General features: G+C 42.7%; 1 protein-coding gene across 1 annotated transcript; it reads left to right on the top strand.

Annotated features, from left to right (window-relative positions):
• The first annotated feature begins 1,075 nt into the window (after positions 1-1,075).
• Positions 1,076-1,731, top strand: LOC126428002 (uncharacterized). The gene is made up of 3 exons (XM_050089885.1): positions 1,076-1,202; positions 1,307-1,454; positions 1,558-1,731. Exons 1-3 carry the CDS (start codon positions 1,162-1,164, stop codon positions 1,729-1,731), a joined length of 363 nt encoding a protein of 120 aa, XP_049945842.1. The 5' UTR covers positions 1,076-1,161.
• Positions 1,732-17,894: the final 16,163 nt, after the last annotated feature.

Below are 17,894 nucleotides of genomic sequence, written 5' to 3'. Positions count from 1 at the left end.
AATGTAGCATTTTATTTCCAAAGTGTAGTAAATCTTTGTTTTCTCTCAGCAGGGTGAAGGCACTACAAGGCTGCAATTTTTATTTGCCCATCAAGTGGGCTTTTGGTGGAAATGACACACCACCAGCAGCATGTTGTCCACAAGAGGGGGGTGGGATGGGGGGGCGAGCAGGAGAGGACAAGTTGATTTTCAATTGGTATGTACTCAGGCTTTATAGTGTTTGAAAGAATGTTCTTTCAAGTTCATATAAGAGTGTAGCATTTTATTTCCAAAGTGTAGTAAATCTATGTTTTCTCACAGCAGGGTGATCGCACTACAAGGCTGCAATTTTTATTTGCCCATCAAGTGGGCTTTTGGTGGAAATGACACTGCACCAGCAGCATGTTGTCCACGAGAGTGGGGTGGGAGGGGGGGGGGCGAGCAGGAGAGGACAAGTTGTTCTTCTATTGGTATGTACGCAGGCATTATAGTGTTTGAAAGAATGTTCTTTCAAGTTCATATAAGAATGTAGCATTTTATTTCCAAAGTGTAGTAAATCTTTGTTTTCTCACAGCAGGGTGATCGCACTACAAGGCTGCAATTTTTATTTGCCCATCAAGTGGGCTTTTGGTGGAAATGACACACCACCAGCAGCATGTTGTCCACGAGAGGGGGGTGGGATGGGGCGGCGAGCAGGAGAGGACAAGTTGTTCTTCTATTGGAATGTACTCAGGCTTTATAGAGTTTGAAAGAATGTTCTTTCAAGTTCATATAAGAATGTAGCATTTTATTTCCAAAGTGTAGTAAATCTGTGTTTTCTCACAGCAGGGTGATCGCACTACAAGGCTGCAATTTTTATTTGCCCATCAAGTGGGCTTTTGGTGGAAATGTCACACCACCAGCAGCATGTTGTCCACGAGAGGGGGGTGGGATGGGGGGGCGAGCAGGAGAGGACAAGTTGTTCTTCTATTGGTATGTACTCAGGCTTTATAGTGTTTGAAAGAATGTTCTTTCAATTTTATATAAGAATGTAGCATTTTATTTCCAAATTGTAGTAAATCTTTGTTTTCTCACAGCATGGTGATCGCACCACAAGGCAGCAATTTTTATTTGCCCATCAAGTAGGCTTTTGGTGGAAATGACACACCACCAGCAGCATGTTGTCCACGATATGGGGGTGGGATGCGGGGGCGAGCAGGAGAGGACAAGTTGTTCTTCTATTGGTATGTACTCAGGATTTATAGTGTTTGAAAGAATGTTCCTTCAAGTTCATATAAGAATGTAGCATTTTATTTCCAAAGTGTAGTAAATCTTTGTTTTCTCACAGCAGGGTGATGGCACTACAAGGCTGCAATTTTTATTTGTCCATCAAGGGGGCTTTTGGTGGAAATGACACACCACCAGCAGCATGTTGTCCACGAGAGGGGTGGTGGCATGGGGGGGCGAGCGTAAGAGGACAAGTTGTTCTTCTATTGGTATGTACTCAGGCTTTATAGTGTTTGAAAGAATGTTCTTTCAAGTTCATATAAGAATGTAGCATTTAATTTCCAAGTGTAGTAAATCTTAGTTTTCTAACAGCAGGGTGATCGCACTACAAGGTGCAATTTTTATTTGCCCATCAAGTTGGCTTTTGGTGGAAATGACACACCACCAGCAGCATGTTGTCCACGAGAGAGGAGTGGGATGGGGGGGCGAGCAGGAGAGGACATGTTGTTCTTCTATTGGTATGTACTCAGGCTTTATAGTGTTTGAAAGAATGTTCTTTCAAGTTCATATAAGAATATAGCATTTTATTTCCAAAGTGTAGTAAATCTTTGTTTTCTCACAGCAGGGTGATCACTCTACAAGGCTGCAATTTTTATTTGCCCATCAAGTGGGCGTTTGGTGGAAATGACACACCACCAGCAGCATGTTGTCCACGAGAGGGGTGGTGGCATGGGGGGGCGAGCGTAAGAGGACAAGTTGTTCTTCTATTGGTATGTACTCAGGCTTTATAGTGTTTGAAAGAATGTTTTTTCAAGTTCATATAAGAATGTAGCATTTAATTTCCAACGTGTAGTAAATCTTTGTTTTCTCACAGCAGGGTGATCGTAGTACAAGGCTGCAATTTTTATTTGCCCATTAAGTGGGCTTTTGGTGGAAATGACACACCACCAGCAGCATGTTGCCCACGAGAGGGGGGTGGGATGGGGGGGCGAGCAGGAGAGGACAAGTTGTTCTTCTATTGGTACGTACTCAGGCTTTATAGTGTTTGAAAGAATGTTCTTTCAAGTTCATATAAGAATGTAGCATTTTATTTCCAAAGTGTAGTAAATCTTTGTTTTCTCACAGCAGGGTGATCGTCCTACAAGGCTGCAAATTTTATTTGCCCATCAAGTGGGCTTTTGGTGGAAATGTCACACCACCAGCAGCATGTTGCCCACGAGAGGGGGGTGGGATGGGGGGGGGCGAGCAGGAGAGGACAAGTTGTTCTTCTATTGGTATGTACTCAGGCTTTATAGTGTTTGAAAGAATGTTCTTTCTAGTTCATATAAGAATGTAGCATTTTATTTCCAAAGTGTAGTGAATCTTTGTTTTCTCACAGCAGGGTGATCGCACTACAAGGCTGCAATTTTTATTTGTCCATCAAGTGGGCTTTTGGTGGAAATGACACACCGCCAGCAGCATGTTGTCCATGAGAGGGGGGTGGGATGGGGGGGGCGAGCAGGAGAGGACAAGTTGTTCTTCTATTGGTATGTACTCAGGCTTTATAGTGTTTGAAAGAATGTTCTTTCAAGTTCATATAAGAATGTAGCATTTTATTTCCAAGTGTAGTAAATCTTTGTTTTCTAACAGCAGGGTGATCGCACTACAAGGTGCAATTTTTATTTGCCCATCAAGTTGGCTTTTGGTGAAAATGACACACCACCAGCAGCATGTTGTCCACGAGAGGGGAGTGGGATGGGGGGGGGCAAGCAGGAGAGGACATGTTGTTCTTCTATTGGTATGTACTCAGGCTTTATAGTGTTTGAAAGAATGTTCTTTCAAGTTCATATAAGAATATAGCATTTTATTTCCAAAGTGTGGTAAATCTTTGTTTTCTCACAGCAGCGTGATCACTCTACAAGGCTGCAATTTTTATTTGCCCATCAAGTGGGCTTTGGGTGGAAATGACACAACACCAGCAGCATGTTGTCCACTAGAGGGTGGTGTGGAGGGGGGGGGGGGGGCGAGCGTAAGATGACAAGTTGCTCTTCTATTGGTATGTACTAAGGCTTTATAGTGTTTTAAAGAATGTTCTTTCAAGTTCATATATGAATGTAGCATTTTATTTCCAAAGTGTAGTAAATCTTTGTTTTCTCACAGCAGGGTGATCGCACTACAAGGCTGCAATTTTTATTTGCCCATGGAGTCTGCTTTTGGTGGAAATGACACACCACCAGCAGCATGTTGCCCACGAGAGAGGGGTGGTATGGGGGGGTGAGCAGGAGAGGACAAGTTGTTCTTCTATTGGTATATACTAAGGCTTTATAGTGTTTGAAAGAATGTTCTTTCAAGTTCATATTAGAATGTAGCATTTTATTTCCAAAATGTAGTAAATCTTTGTTTTCTCACAGCAGGGTGTTCGCACTACAAGGCTGCAATTTTTATTTGTCCATCAAGTGGGCTTTTGGTGGAAATGACACACCACCAGCAGCATGTTGCCCACGAGAGGGGGGTGGGAAGGGGGGGCGAGCAGGAGAGGACCAGTTGTTCTTCTATTGGTATGTACTCAGGCTTTATAGTGTTTTAAAGAATGTTCTTTCAAGTTCATATAAGAATGAAGCATTTTATTTCCAAAGTGTAGTAAATCTTTGTTTTCTCACAGCAGGGTGATGGCACTACAAGGCTGCAGTTTTTATTTGCCCATCAAGTGAGGTTTTGGTGGAAATGACACACCACCAGCAGCATGTTGTCCACGAGAGCGGGGTGGGATGGGGGGCGAGCGTAAGAGGACAAGTTGTTTTTCTATTGGTATGTACTCAGGCTTTATAGTGTTTGAAAGAATTTTCTTTCAAGTTCATATAAGAATGTAGCATTTTATTTCCAAAGTGTAGTAAATCTTTGTTTTCTCACAGCAGGGTGATCGCACTACAAGGCTGCAATTTTTATTTGCCCATCAAGTGGGCTTTTATTGGAAATGACACACCACCAGCAGCATGTTGTCCACGAGAGGGGGGTGGGATGGGGGGGCGAGCAGGAGAGGACAAGTTGTTCTTCTATTGGAATGTACTCAGGCTTTATAGTGTTTGAAAGAATGTTCTTTCAAGTTCATATAAGAATGTAGCATTTTATTTCCAAAGTGTAGTAAATCTTTGTTTTCTCACAGCAGGGTGATCGCACTACAAGACTTCAATTTTTATTTGCCCATCAAGTGGGCTTTTGGTGGAAACGACAAATGGGGGGGAGAGCGTAAGAGGACAAGTTGTTGTTCTATTGGTATGTACTCAGGCTTTATAGTGTTTGAAAGAATGTTCTTTCAAGTTCATATAAGAATGTAGCATTTGTTTCCAAAGTGTAGTAAATCTTTGTTTTCTCACAGCAGGGTGATCGCACTACAAGGCTGCAATTTTTATTTGCCCATCAAGTGGGCTTTTGGTGGGAATGACACACCACCAGCAGCATGCTGTCCACGAGAGGGGGGGTGGGATGGGGGGTCGAGCAGGAGAGGACAAGTTGTTCTTCTATTGGAATGTACTCAGGCTTTATAGTGTTTGAAAGAATGTTCTTTCTAGTTCATATAAGAATGTAGCATTTTATTTCCAAAGTGTAGTAAATCTTTGTTTTCTCACAGCAGGGTGATCGCACTACAAGGCTGCAATTTTTATTTGCCCATGGAGTTTGCTTTTGGTGGAAATGACACACCAGCAGCAGCATGTTGCCCACGAGAGAGGGGTGGTATTGGGGGGCGAGCAGGAAAGGACAAGTTGTTCTTCTATTGGTATATACTCAGGCTTTATAGTGTTTGAAAGAATGTTCTTTCAAGTTCATATTAGAATGTAGCATTTTATTTCCAAAGTGTAGTAAATCTTTGTTTTGTCACAGCAGGGTGATCGCACTACAAGGCTGCAATTTTTATTTGTCCATCAAGTGGGCTTTTGGTGGAAATGACACACCACCAGCAGCATGTTGTCCACGAGAGGGGGGTGGGATGCGGGAGCGAGCAGGAGAGGACAAGTTGTTCTTCTATTGATATGTACTCAGGCTTTATAGTGTTTGAAAAAATGTTCTTTCAGGTTCATATAAGAATGTAGCATTTTATTTCCAAAGTGCAGTAAATCTTTGTTTTCTCACAGCAGGGCGATCGCAGTACAAGGCTGCAATTTTTATTTGCCCATCAAGTGGGCTTTTGGTGGAAGTGACACACCGCCAGCCGCATGTTGTCCACGAGAGGGTGGTGTGGGGGGGGGGGGAGGGGGGTGCAAGCGTAAGAGGACAAGTTGTTCTTCTATTGGTATGTACTCAGGCTGTATAGTGTTTGAAAGAATGTTCTTTCAAGTTCATATAAGAATGTAGCATTTTATTTCCAAGTGTAGTAAATCTTTGTTTTCTCACAGCAGGGTGATCGCACTACAAGGTGCAATTTTTATTTGCCCATCAAGTTGGCTTTTGGTGAAAATGACACACCACCAGCAGCATGTTGTCCACGAGAGGGGAGTGGGATGGGGGGGGCGAGCAGGAGAGGACATGTTGTTCTTCTATTGGTATGTACTCAGGCTTTATAGTGTTTGAAAGAATGTTCTTTCAAGTTCATATAAGAATATAGCATTTTATTTCCAAAGTGTGGTAAATCTTTGTTTTCTCACAGCAGGGTGATCATTTTACAAGGCTGCAATTTTTATTTGCCCATCAAGTGGGCTTTGGGTGGAAATGACAACACACCAGCAGCATGTTGTCCACTAGAGGGTGGTGTGGCGGGGGGGGGGGGGGGGGGGGCGAGCGTAAGAGGACAAGTTGCTCTTCTATTGGTATGTACTAAGGCTTTATAGTGTTTTAAAGAATGTTCTTTCAAGTTCATATATGAATGTAGCATTTTATTTCCAAAGTGTAGTAAATCTTTGTTTTCTCACAGCAGGGTGATCGCAGTACAAGGCTGCAATTTTTATTTGCCCATGGAGTCTGCTTTTGGTGGAAATGACACACCACCAGCAGCATGTTGCCCACGAGAGAGGGGTGGTATGGGGGGGTGAGCAGGAGAGGACAAGTTGTTCTTCTATTGGTATATACTCAGGCTTTATAGTGTTTGAAAGAATGTTCTTTCAAGTTCATATTAGAATGTAGCATTTTATTTCCAATGTGTAGTAAATCTTTGTTTTCTCACAGCAGGGTGATCGCACTACAAGGCTGCAATTTTTATTTGCCCATCAAGTGGGCTTTTATTGGAAATGACACACCACCAGCAGCATGTTGTCCACGAGAGGGGGGTGGGATGGGGGGGCGAGCAGGAGAGGACAAGTTGTTCTTCTATTGGAATGTACTCAGGCTTTATAGTGTTTGAAAGAATGTTCTTTCAAGTTCATATAAGAATGTAGCATTTTATTTCCAAAGTGTAGTAAATCTTTGTTTTCTCACAGCAGGGTGATCGCACTACAAGGCTTCAATTTTTATTTGCCCATCAAGTGGGCTTTTGGTGGAAACGACAAATGGGGGGGAGAGCGTAAGAGGACAAGTTGTTGTTCTATTGGTATGTACTCAGGCTTTATAGTGTTTGAAAGAATGTTCTTTCAAGTTCATATAAGAATGTAGCATTTGTTTCCAAAGTGTAGTAAATCTTTGTTTTCTCACAGCAGGGTGATCGCACTACAAGGCTGCAATTTTTATTTGCCCATCAAGTGGGCTTTTGGTGGGAATGACACACCACCAGCAGCATGCTGTCCACGAGAGGGGGGGTGGGATGGGGGGTCGAGCAGGAGAGGACAAGTTGTTCTTCTATTGGAATGTACTCAGGCTTTATAGTGTTTGAAAGAATGTTCTTTCTAGTTCATATAAGAATGTAGCATTTTATTTCCAAAGTGTAGTAAATCTTTGTTTTCTCACAGCAGGGTGATCGCACTACAAGGCTGCAATTTTTATTTGCCCATGGAGTTTGCTTTTGGTGGAAATGACACACCAGCAGCAGCATGTTGCCCACGAGAGAGGGGTGGTATTGGGGGGCGAGCAGGAAAGGACAAGTTGTTCTTCTATTGGTATATACTCAGGCTTTATAGTGTTTGAAAGAATGTTCTTTCAAGTTCATATTAGAATGTAGCATTTTATTTCCAAAGTGTAGTAAATCTTTGTTTTGTCACAGCAGGGTGATCGCACTACAAGGCTGCAATTTTTATTTGTCCATCAAGTGGGCTTTTGGTGGAAATGACACACCACCAGCAGCATGTTGTCCACGAGAGGGGGGTGGGATGCGGGAGCGAGCAGGAGAGCACAAGTTGTTCTTCTATTGATATGTACTCAGGCTTTATAGTGTTTGAAAAAATGTTCTTTCAGGTTCATATAAGAATGTAGCATTTTATTTCCAAAGTGCAGTAAATCTTTGTTTTCTCACAGCAGGGCGATCGCAGTACAAGGCTGCAATTTTTATTTGCCCATCAAGTGGGCTTTTGGTGGAAGTGACACACCGCCAGCCGCATGTTGTCCACGAGAGGGTGGTGTGGGGGGGGGGGGGGAGGGGGGTGCAAGCGTAAGAGGACAAGTTGTTCTTCTATTGGTATGTACTCAGGCTGTATAGTGTTTGAAAAAATGTTCTTTCAAGTTCATATAAGAATGTAGCATTTTATTTCCAAGTGTAGTAAATCTTTGTTTTCTCACAGCAGGGTGATCGCACTACAAGGTGCAATTTTTATTTGCCCATCAAGTTGGCTTTTGGTGAAAATGACACACCACCAGCAGCATGTTGTCCACGAGAGGGGAGTGGGATGGGGGGGGCGAGCAGGAGAGGACATGTTGTTCTTCTATTGGTATGTACTCAGGCTTTATAGTGTTTGAAAGAATGTTCTTTCAAGTTCATATAAGAATATAGCATTTTATTTCCAAAGTGTGGTAAATCTTTGTTTTCTCACAGCAGGGTGATCATTTTACAAGGCTGCAATTTTTATTTGCCCATCAAGTGGGCTTTGGGTGGAAATGACAACACACCAGCAGCATGTTGTCCACTAGAGGGTGGTGTGGCGGGGGGGGGGGGGGGGGCGAGCGTAAGAGGACAAGTTGCTCTTCTATTGGTATGTACTAAGGCTTTATAGTGTTTTAAAGAATGTTCTTTCAAGTTCATATATGAATGTAGCATTTTATTTCCAAAGTGTAGTAAATCTTTGTTTTCTCACAGCAGGGTGATCGCAGTACAAGGCTGCAATTTTTATTTGCCCATGGAGTCTGCTTTTGGTGGAAATGACACACCACCAGCAGCATGTTGCCCACGAGAGAGGGGTGGTATGGGGGGGTGAGCAGGAGAGGACAAGTTGTTCTTCTATTGGTATATACTCAGGCTTTATAGTGTTTGAAAGAATGTTCTTTCAAGTTCATATTAGAATGTAGCATTTTATTTCCAATGTGTAGTAAATCTTTGTTTTCTCACAGCAGGGTGTTCGCACTACAAGGCTGCAATTTTTATTTGTCCATCAAGTGGGCTTTTGGTGGAAATGACACACCACCAGCAGCATGTTGCCCACGAGAGGGGGGTGGGAAGGGGGGGCGAGCAGGAGAGGACCAGTTGTTCTTCTATTGGTATGTACTCAGGCTTTATAGTGTTGTAAAGAATGTTCTTTCAAGTTCATATAAGAATGAAGCATTTTATTTCCAAAGTGTAGTAAATCTTTGTTTTCTCACAGCAGGGTGATGGCACTACAAGGCTGCAGTTTTTATTTGCCCATCAAGTGAGCTTTTGGTGGAAATGACACACCACCAGCAGCATGTTGTCCACGAGAAGGGGGTGGGATGGGGGGCGAGCGTAAGAGGACAAGTTGTTTTTCTATTGGTATGTACTCTGGCTTTATAGTGTTTGAAAGAATGTTCTTTCAAGTTCATATAAGAATGTAGCATTTTATTTCCAAAGTGTAGTAAATCTTTGTTTTCTCACAGCAGGGTGATCGCACTACAAGGCTGCAATTTTTATTTGCCCATCAAGTGGGCTTTTATTGGAAATGACACACCACCAGCAGCATGTTGTCCACGAGAGGGGGGTGGGATGGGGGGGCGAGCAGGAGAGGACAAGTTGTTCTTCTATTGGAATGTACTCAGGCTTTATAGTGTTTGAAAGAATGTTCTTTCAAGTTCATATAAGAATGTAGCATTTTATTTCCAAAGTGTAGTAAATCTTTGTTTTCTCACAGCAGGGTGATCGCACTACAAGGCTTCAATTTTTATTTGCCCATCAAGTGGGCTTTTGGTGGAAACGACAAATGGGGGGGAGAGCGTAAGAGGACAAGTTGTTGTTCTATTGGTATGTACTCAGGCTTTATAGTGTTTGAAAGAATGTTCTTTCAAGTTCATATAAGAATGTAGCATTTTATTTCCAAAGTGTAGTAAATCTTTGTTTTCTCACAGCAGGGTGATCGCAGTACAAGGCTGCAATTTTTATTTGCCCATCAAGTGGGCTTTTGGTGGGAATGACACACCACCAGCAGCATGCTGTCCACGAGAGGGGGGGTGGGATGGGGGGTCGAGGAGGAGAGGACAAGTTGTTCTTCTATTGGAATGTACTCAGGCTTTATAGTGTTTGAAAGAATGTTCTTTCTAGTTCATATAAGAATGTAGCATTTTATTTCCAAAGTGTAGTAAATCTTTGTTTTCTCACAGCAGGGTGATCGCACTACAAGGCTGCAATTTTTATTTGCCCATGGAGTTTGCTTTTGGTGGAAATGACACACCAGCAGCAGCATGTTGCCCACGAGAGAGGGGTGGTATGGGGGGGCGAGCAGGAAGGACAAGTTGTTCTTCTATTGGTATATACTCAGGCTTTATAGTGTTTGAAAGAATGTTCTTTCAAGTTCATATTAGAATGTAGCATTTTATTTCCAAAGTGTAGTAAATCTTTGTTTTGTCACAGCAGGGTGATCGCACTACAAGGCTGCAATTTTTATTTGTCCATCAAGTGGGCTTTTGGTGGAAATGACACACCACCAGCAGCATGTTGTCCACGAGAGGGGGGTGGGATGCGGGAGCGAGCAGGAGAGGACAAGTTGTTCTTCTATTGATATGTACTCAGGCTTTATAGTGTTTGAAAAAATGTTCTTTCAGGTTCATATAAGAATGTAGCATTTTATTTCCAAAGTGCAGTAAATCTTTGTTTTCTCACAGCAGGGCAATCGCAGTACAAGGCTGCAATTTTTATTTGCCCATCAAGTGGGCTTTTGGTGGAAGTGACACACCGCCAGCCGCATGTTGTCCACGAGAGGGTGGTGTGGGGGGGGGGGGGGAGGGGGGTGCAAGCGTAAGAGGACAAGTTGTTCTTCTATTGGTATGTACTCAGGCTGTATAGTGTTTGAAAGAATGTTCTTTCAAGTTCATATAAGAATGTAGCATTTTATTTCCAAAGTGTAGTAAATCTATGTTTTCTCACAGCAGGGTGATCGCACTACAAGGCTGCAATTTTTATTTGCCCATCAAGCGGGCTTTTGGTGGAAATGACACACCACCAGCAGCATGTTGTCCACGAGAGGGAGGTGAGATGGGGGGGCGAGCAGGAGAAGACAAGTTGTTCTTCTATTGGTATGTACTCCGGCTTTATAGTGTTTGAAAGAATGTTCTTTCAAGTTCATATAAGAATGTAGCATTTTATTTCCAAAGTGTAGTAAATCTATGTTTTCTCACAGCAGGGTGATCGCACTACAAGGCTGCAATTTTTATTTGCCCATCAAGTGAGCTTTTGGTGGAAATGACACACCACCAGCAGCATGTTGTCCACGAGATGGGTGTGGGATGGGGGGGCGAGCAGGAGAGGACAAGTTGTTCTTCTATTGGTATGTACTCAGGTTTTATAGTGTTTGAAAGAATGTTCTTTCAAGTTCATATAAGAATGTAGCATTTTATTTCCTGAGTGTAGTAAATCTCTGTTTTCTCACAGCAGGGTGATCGCACTACAAGGCTGCAATTTTTATTTACCCATCAAGTGGGCTTTTGGTGGAAATGACACACCACCAGCAGCATGTTGTCCACGAGAGGGGGGTGGGATGGGGGGGCGAGCAGGAGAGGAGAAGTTGTTCTTCTATTGGTATGTACTCAGGCTTTATAGTGTTTGAAAGAATGTTCTTTCAAGTTCATATAAGAATGTAGCATTTTATTTCCAAAGTGTAGTAAATCTTTGCTTTGTCACAGCAGGGTGATCGCACTACAAGGTTGCAATTTTTATTTGCCCATCAAGTGGGCTTTTGGTGGAAATGACACACCACCAGCAGCATGTTGTCCACGAGAGGGGGGTGGGATGGGGGGGGCGAGCAGGAGAGGACAAGTTGTTCTTCTATTGGTATGTACTCAGGCTTTATAGTGTTTGAAAGAATGTTCTTTCAAGTTCATATAAGAATGTAGCATTTTATTTCCAAGTGTAGTAAATCTTTGTTTTCTAACAGCAGGGTGATCGCACTACAAGGTGCAATTTTTATTTGCCCATCAAGTTGGCTTTTGGTGAAAATGACACACCACCAGCAGCATGTTGTCCACGAGAGGGGAGTGGGTTGGGGGGGGCGAGCAGGAGAGGACATGTTGTTCTTCTATTGGTATGTACTCAGGCTTTATAGTGTTTGAAAGAATGTTCTTTCAAGTTCATATAAGAATATAGCATTTTATTTCCAAAGTGTAGTAAATCTTTGTTTTCTCACAGCAGGGTGATCACTCTACAAGGCTGCAATTTTTATTTGCCCATCAAGTGGGCTTTGGGTGGAAATGACACAACACCAGCAGCATGTTGCCCACGAGAGGGGGGTGGGAAGGGGGGGCGAGCAGGAGAGGACCAGTTGGTCTTCTATTGGTATGTACTCAGGCTTTATAGTGTTTTAAAGAATGTTCTTTCAAGTTCATATATGAATGTAGCATTTTATTTCCAAAGTGTAGTAAATCTTTGTTTTCTCACAACAGGGTGATCGCACTACAAGGCTGCAATTTTTATTTGTCCATCAAGTGGGCGTTTGGTGGAAATGACACACCACCAGCAGCATGTTGCCCACGAGAGGGGGGTGGGAAGGGGGGGCGAGCAGGAGAGGACCAGTTGTTCTTCTATTGGTATGTACTCAGGCTTTATAGTGTTTGAAAGAATGTTCTTTCAAGTTCATATAAGAATGTAGCATTTTATTTCCAAAGTGTAGTAAATATTTGTTTTCTCACAGCAGGGTGATCGCACTACAAGGCTGCAATTTTTATTTGCCCATCAAGTGGGCTTTTATTGGAAATGACAAACCACCAGCAGCATGTTGTCCACGAGAGGGGGGTGGGATGGGGGGGCGAGCAGGAGAGGTCAAGTTGTTCTTCTATTGGAATGTACTCAGGCTTTATAGTGTTTGAAAGAATGTTCTTTCAAGTTAATATAAGAATGTAGCATTTTATTTCCAAAGTGTAGTAAATCTTTGTTTTCTCACAGCAGGGTGATCGCACTACAAGGCTTCAATTTTTATTTGCCCATCAAGTGGGCTTTTGGTGGAAACGACAAATGGGGGGCAGAGCGTAAGAGGACAAGTTGTTGTTCTATTGGTATGTACTCAGGCTTTATAGTGTTTCAAAGAATGTTCTTTCAAGTTCATATAAGAATGTAGCATTTTATTTCCAAAGTGTAGTAAATCTTTGTTTTCTCACAGCAGGGTGATCGCAGTACAAGGCTGCAATTTTTATTTGCCCATCAAGTGGGCTTTTGGTGGGAATGACACACCACCAGCAGCATGTTGTCCACGAGAGGGGGGGTGGGATGAGGGGTCGAGCAGGAGAGGACAAGTTGTTCTTCTATTGGAATGTACTCAGGCTTTATAGTGTTTGAAAGAAAGTTCTTTCTAGTTCATATAAGAATGTAGCATTTTATTTCCAAAGTGTAGTAAATCTTTGTTTTCTCACAGCAGGGTGATCGCACTACAAGGCTGCAATTTTTATTTGCCCATGGAGTCTGCTTTTGGTGGAAATGGCACACCACCAGCAGCATGTTGCCCACGAGAGAGGGGTGGTATGGGGGGGTGAGCTGGAGAGGACAAGTTGTTCTTCTATTGGTATATACTCAGGCTTTATAGTGTTTGAAAGAATGTTCTTTCAAGTTCATATTAGAATGTAGCATTTTATTTCCAAAGTGTAGTAAATCTTTGTTTTCTCACAGCAGGGTGATCGCACTACAAGGCTGCAATTTTTATTTGTCCATCAAGTGGGCTTTTGGTGGAAATGACACACCACCAGCAGCATGTTGCCCACGAGAGGGGGGTGGGAAGGGGGGGCGAGCAGGAGAGGACCAGTTGTTCTTCTATTGGTATGTACTCAGGCTTTATAGTGTTTTAAAGAATGTTCTTTCAAGTTCATATAAGAATGAAGCATTTTATTTCCAAAGTGTAGTAAATCTTTGTTTTCTCACAGCAGGGTGATGGCACTACAAGGCTGCAGTTTTTATTTGCCCATCAAGTGAGCTTTTGGTGGAAATGACACACCACCAGCAGCATGTTGTCCACGAGAAGGGGGTGGGATGGGGGGCAAGCGTAAGAGGACAAGTTGTTCTTCTATTGGTATGTACTCAGGCTTTATAGTGTTTGAAAGAATGTTCTTTCAAGTTCATATAAGAATGTAGCATTTTATTTCCAAAGTGTAGTAAATATTTGTTTTCTCACAGCAGGGTGATCGCACTACAAGGCTGCAATTTTTATTTGCCCATCAAGTGGGCTTTTATTGGAAATGACAAACCACCAGCAGCATGTTGTCCACGAGAGGGGGGTGGGATGGGGGGGCGAGCAGGAGAGGTCAAGTTGTTCTTCTATTGGAATGTACTCAGGCTTTATAGTGTTTGAAAGAATGTTCTTTCAAGTTAATATAAGAATGTAGCATTTTATTTCCAAAGTGTAGTAAATCTTTGTTTTCTCACAGCAGGGTGATCGCACTACAAGGCTTCAATTTTTATTTGCCCATCAAGTGGGCTTTTGGTGGAAACGACAAATGGGGGGCAGAGCGTAAGAGGACAAGTTGTTGTTCTATTGGTATGTACTCAGGCTTTATAGTGTTTCAAAGAATGTTCTTTCAAGTTCATATAAGAATGTAGCATTTTATTTCCAAAGTGTAGTAAATCTTTGTTTTCTCACAGCAGGGTGATCGCAGTACAAGGCTGCAATTTTTATTTGCCCATCAAGTGGGCTTTTGGTGGGAATGACACACCACCAGCAGCATGTTGTCCACGAGAGGGGGGGTGGGATGAGGGGTCGAGCAGGAGAGGACAAGTTGTTCTTCTATTGGAATGTACTCAGGCTTTATAGTGTTTGAAAGAAAGTTCTTTCTAGTTCATATAAGAATGTAGCATTTTATTTCCAAAGTGTAGTAAATCTTTGTTTTCTCACAGCAGGGTGATCGCACTACAAGGCTGCAATTTTTATTTGCCCATGGAGTCTGCTTTTGGTGGAAATGGCACACCACCAGCAGCATGTTGCCCACGAGAGAGGGGTGGTATGGGGGGGTGAGCTGGAGAGGACAAGTTGTTCTTCTATTGGTATATACTCAGGCTTTATAGTGTTTGAAAGAATGTTCTTTCAAGTTCATATTAGAATGTAGCATTTTATTTCCAAAGTGTAGTAAATCTTTGTTTTCTCACAGCAGGGTGATCGCACTACAAGGCTGCAATTTTTATTTGTCCATCAAGTGGGCTTTTGGTGGAAATGACACACCACCAGCAGCATGTTGCCCACGAGAGGGGGGTGGGAAGGGGGGGCGAGCAGGAGAGGACCAGTTGTTCTTCTATTGGTATGTACTCAGGCTTTATAGTGTTTTAAAGAATGTTCTTTCAAGTTCATATAAGAATGAAGCATTTTATTTCCAAAGTGTAGTAAATCTTTGTTTTCTCACAGCAGGGTGATGGCACTACAAGGCTGCAGTTTTTATTTGCCCATCAAGTGAGCTTTTGGTGGAAATGACACACCACCAGCAGCATGTTGTCCACGAGAAGGGGGTGGGATGGGGGGCGAGCGTAAGAGAACAAGTTGTTTTTCTATTGGTATGTACTCAGGCTTTATAGTGTTTGAAAGAATGTTCTTTCAAGTTCATATAAGAATGTAGCATTTTATTTCCAAAGTGTAGTAAATCTTTGTTTTCTCACAGCAGGGTGATCGCACTACAAGGCTGCAATTTTTATTTGCCCATCAAGTGGGCTTTTATTGGAAATGACACACCACCAGCAGCATGTTGTCCACGAGAGGGGGGTGGGATGGGGGGACGAGCAGGAGAGGACAAGTTGTTCTTCTATTGGAATGTACTCAGGCTTTATAGTGTTTGAAAGAATGTTCTTTCAAGTTCATATAAGAATGTAGCATTTTATTTCCAAAGTGTAGTAAATCTTTGTTTTCTCACAGCAGGGTGATCGCACTACAAGGCTTCAATTTTTATTTGCCCATCAAGTGGGCTTTTGGTGGAAACGACATATGGGGGGGAGAGCGTAAGAGGACAAGTTGTTGTTCTATTGGTATGTACTCAGGCTTTATAGTGTTTGAAAGAATGTTCTTTCAAGTTCATATAAGAATGTAGCATTTTATTTCCAAAGTGTAGTAAATCTTTGTTTTCGCACAGCAGGGTGATCGCAGTACAAGGCTGCAATTTTTATTTGCCCATCAAGTGGGCTTTTGGTGGGAATGACACACCACCAGCAGCATGCTGTCCACGAGAGGGGGGGTGGGATGGGGGGTCGAGCAGGAGAGGACAAGTTGTTCTACTATTGGAATGTACTCAGGCTTTATAGTGTTTGAAAGAATGTTCTTTCTAGTTCATATAAGAATGTAGCATTTTATTTCCAAAGTGTAGTAAATCTTTGTTTTCTCACAGCAGGGTGATCGCACTACAAGGCTGCAATTTTTATTTGCCCATTTAGTCTGCTTTTGGTGGAAATGACACACCAGCAGCAGCATGTTGCCCACGAGAGAGGGGTGGTATGGGGGGGCGAGCAGGAAAGGACAAGTTGTTCTTCTATTGGTATATACTCAGGCTTTATAGTGTTTGAAAGAATGTTCTTTCAAGTTCATATTAGAATGTAGCATTTTATTTCCAAAGTGTAGTAAATCTTTGTTTTGTCACAGCAGGGTGATCGCACTACAAGGCTGCAATTTTTATTTGTCCATCAAGTGGGCTTTTGGTGGAAATGACACACCACCAGCAGCATGTTGTCCACGAGAGGGGGGTGGGATGCGGGAGCGAGCAGGAGAGGACAAGTTGTTCTTCTATTGATATGTACTCAGGCTTTATAGTGTTTGAAAAAATGTTCCTTCAGGTTCATATAAGAATGTAGCATTTTATTTCCAAAGTGCAGTAAATCTTTGTTTTCTCACAGCAGGGCGATCGCAGTACAAGGCTGCAATTTTTATTTGCCCATCAAGTGGGCTTTTGGTGGAAGTGACACACCGCCAGCCGCATGTTGTCCACGAGAGGGTGGTGTGGGGGGGGGGGGGGGGGGAGAGGGGTGCAAGCGTAAGAGGACAAGTTGTTCTTCTATTGGTATGTACTCAGGCTGTATAGTGTTTGAAAGAATGTTCTTTCAAGTTCATATAAGAATGTACCATTTAATTTCCAAAGTGTAGTAAATCTATGTTTTCTCACAGCAGGGTGATCGCACTACAAGGCTGCAATTTTTATTTGCCCATGAAGCGGGCTTTTGGTGGAAATGACACACCACCAGCAGCATGTTGTCCACGAGAGGGAGGTGAGATGGGGGGGGCGAGCAGGAGAAGACAAGTTGTTCTTCTATTGGTATGTACTCCGGCTTTATAGTGTTTGAAAGAATGTTCTTTCAAGTTCATATAAGAATGTAGCATTTTGTTTCCAATGTGTAGTAAATCTTTGTTTTCTCACAGCAGGGTGATCGCACTACAAGGCTGCAAATTTTATTTGCCCTTCAAGTGGGGTTTTGGTGGAAATGACACACCACCATCAGCATGTTGTCCATGAGAGGTGGGTAGGATGGGGGGGGCGAGCAGGAGAGGACATGTTGTTCTTCAATTGGTATGTACTCAGGCTTTATAGAGTTTGAAAGAATGTTCTTTCAAGTTCATATAAGAATGTAGCATTTTATTTCCAAAGTGTAGTATATCTTTGTTTTCTCACAGTAGGGCGATCGCACTACAAGGCTGCAATTTTTATTTGCCCATCAAGTTGGCTTTTGGTGGAAATGACACACCACCAGCAGCATGTTGTCCACGAGATGGGGGTGCGATGGGGTGGGGGAGCAGGAAGGGACAAGCTGTTCTTCTATTGGTATGTACTCAGGCTTTATAGTGTTTGAAAGAATGTTCTTTCAAGTTCATATAAGAATGTAGCATTTTATTTCAAAAGTGTTGTAAATCTTTGTTTTCTCAAAGCAGGGTGATCGCACTACAAGGCTGCAATTTTTATTTGCCCATCAAGTGAGCTTTTGGTGGAAATGACACACCACCAGCAGCATGTTGTCCACGAGATGGGTGTGGGATGGGGGGGGCGAGCAGGAGAGGACATGTTGTTCTTCAATTGGTATGTACTCAGGCTTTATAGAGTTTGAAAGAATGTTCTTTCAAGTTCATATAAGAATGTAGCATTTTATTTCCAAAGTGTAGTATATCTTTGTTTTCTCACAGTAGGGCGATCGCACTACAAGGCTGCAATTTTTATTTGCCCATCAAGTTGGCTTTTGGTGGAAATGACACACCACCAGCAGCATGTTGTCCACGAGATGGGGGTGCGATGGGGTGGGGGAGCAGGAAGGGACAAGCTGTTCTTCTATTGGTATGTAC

This window comes from Schistocerca serialis, chromosome 12 (genome assembly GCF_023864345.2).
Source record: "Schistocerca serialis cubense isolate TAMUIC-IGC-003099 chromosome 12, iqSchSeri2.2, whole genome shotgun sequence".
NCBI lineage: Eukaryota > Metazoa > Arthropoda > Insecta > Orthoptera > Acrididae > Schistocerca > Schistocerca serialis.
The sequence above is the reverse complement of the archived record's forward strand: the minus strand, read 5'-3'. Positions and strand labels throughout refer to the sequence as shown.

What these genes read in the sequence shown, in the direction of transcription:
- LOC126428002 (XM_050089885.1), top strand. Translation starts at nt 1,162, where the DNA reads ATGCGGGGGCGAGCAGGAGAGGACAAGTTGTTCTTCTATTG. An exon ending in GACAAGTTGTTCTTCTATTG is followed by an intron (nt 1,203 to 1,306) that starts GTATGTACTCAG and finishes GTTTTCTCACAG; the next exon opens with CAGGGTGATGGCACTACAAG. An exon ending in GACAAGTTGTTCTTCTATTG is followed by an intron (nt 1,455 to 1,557) that starts GTATGTACTCAG and finishes GTTTTCTAACAG; the next exon opens with CAGGGTGATCGCACTACAAG.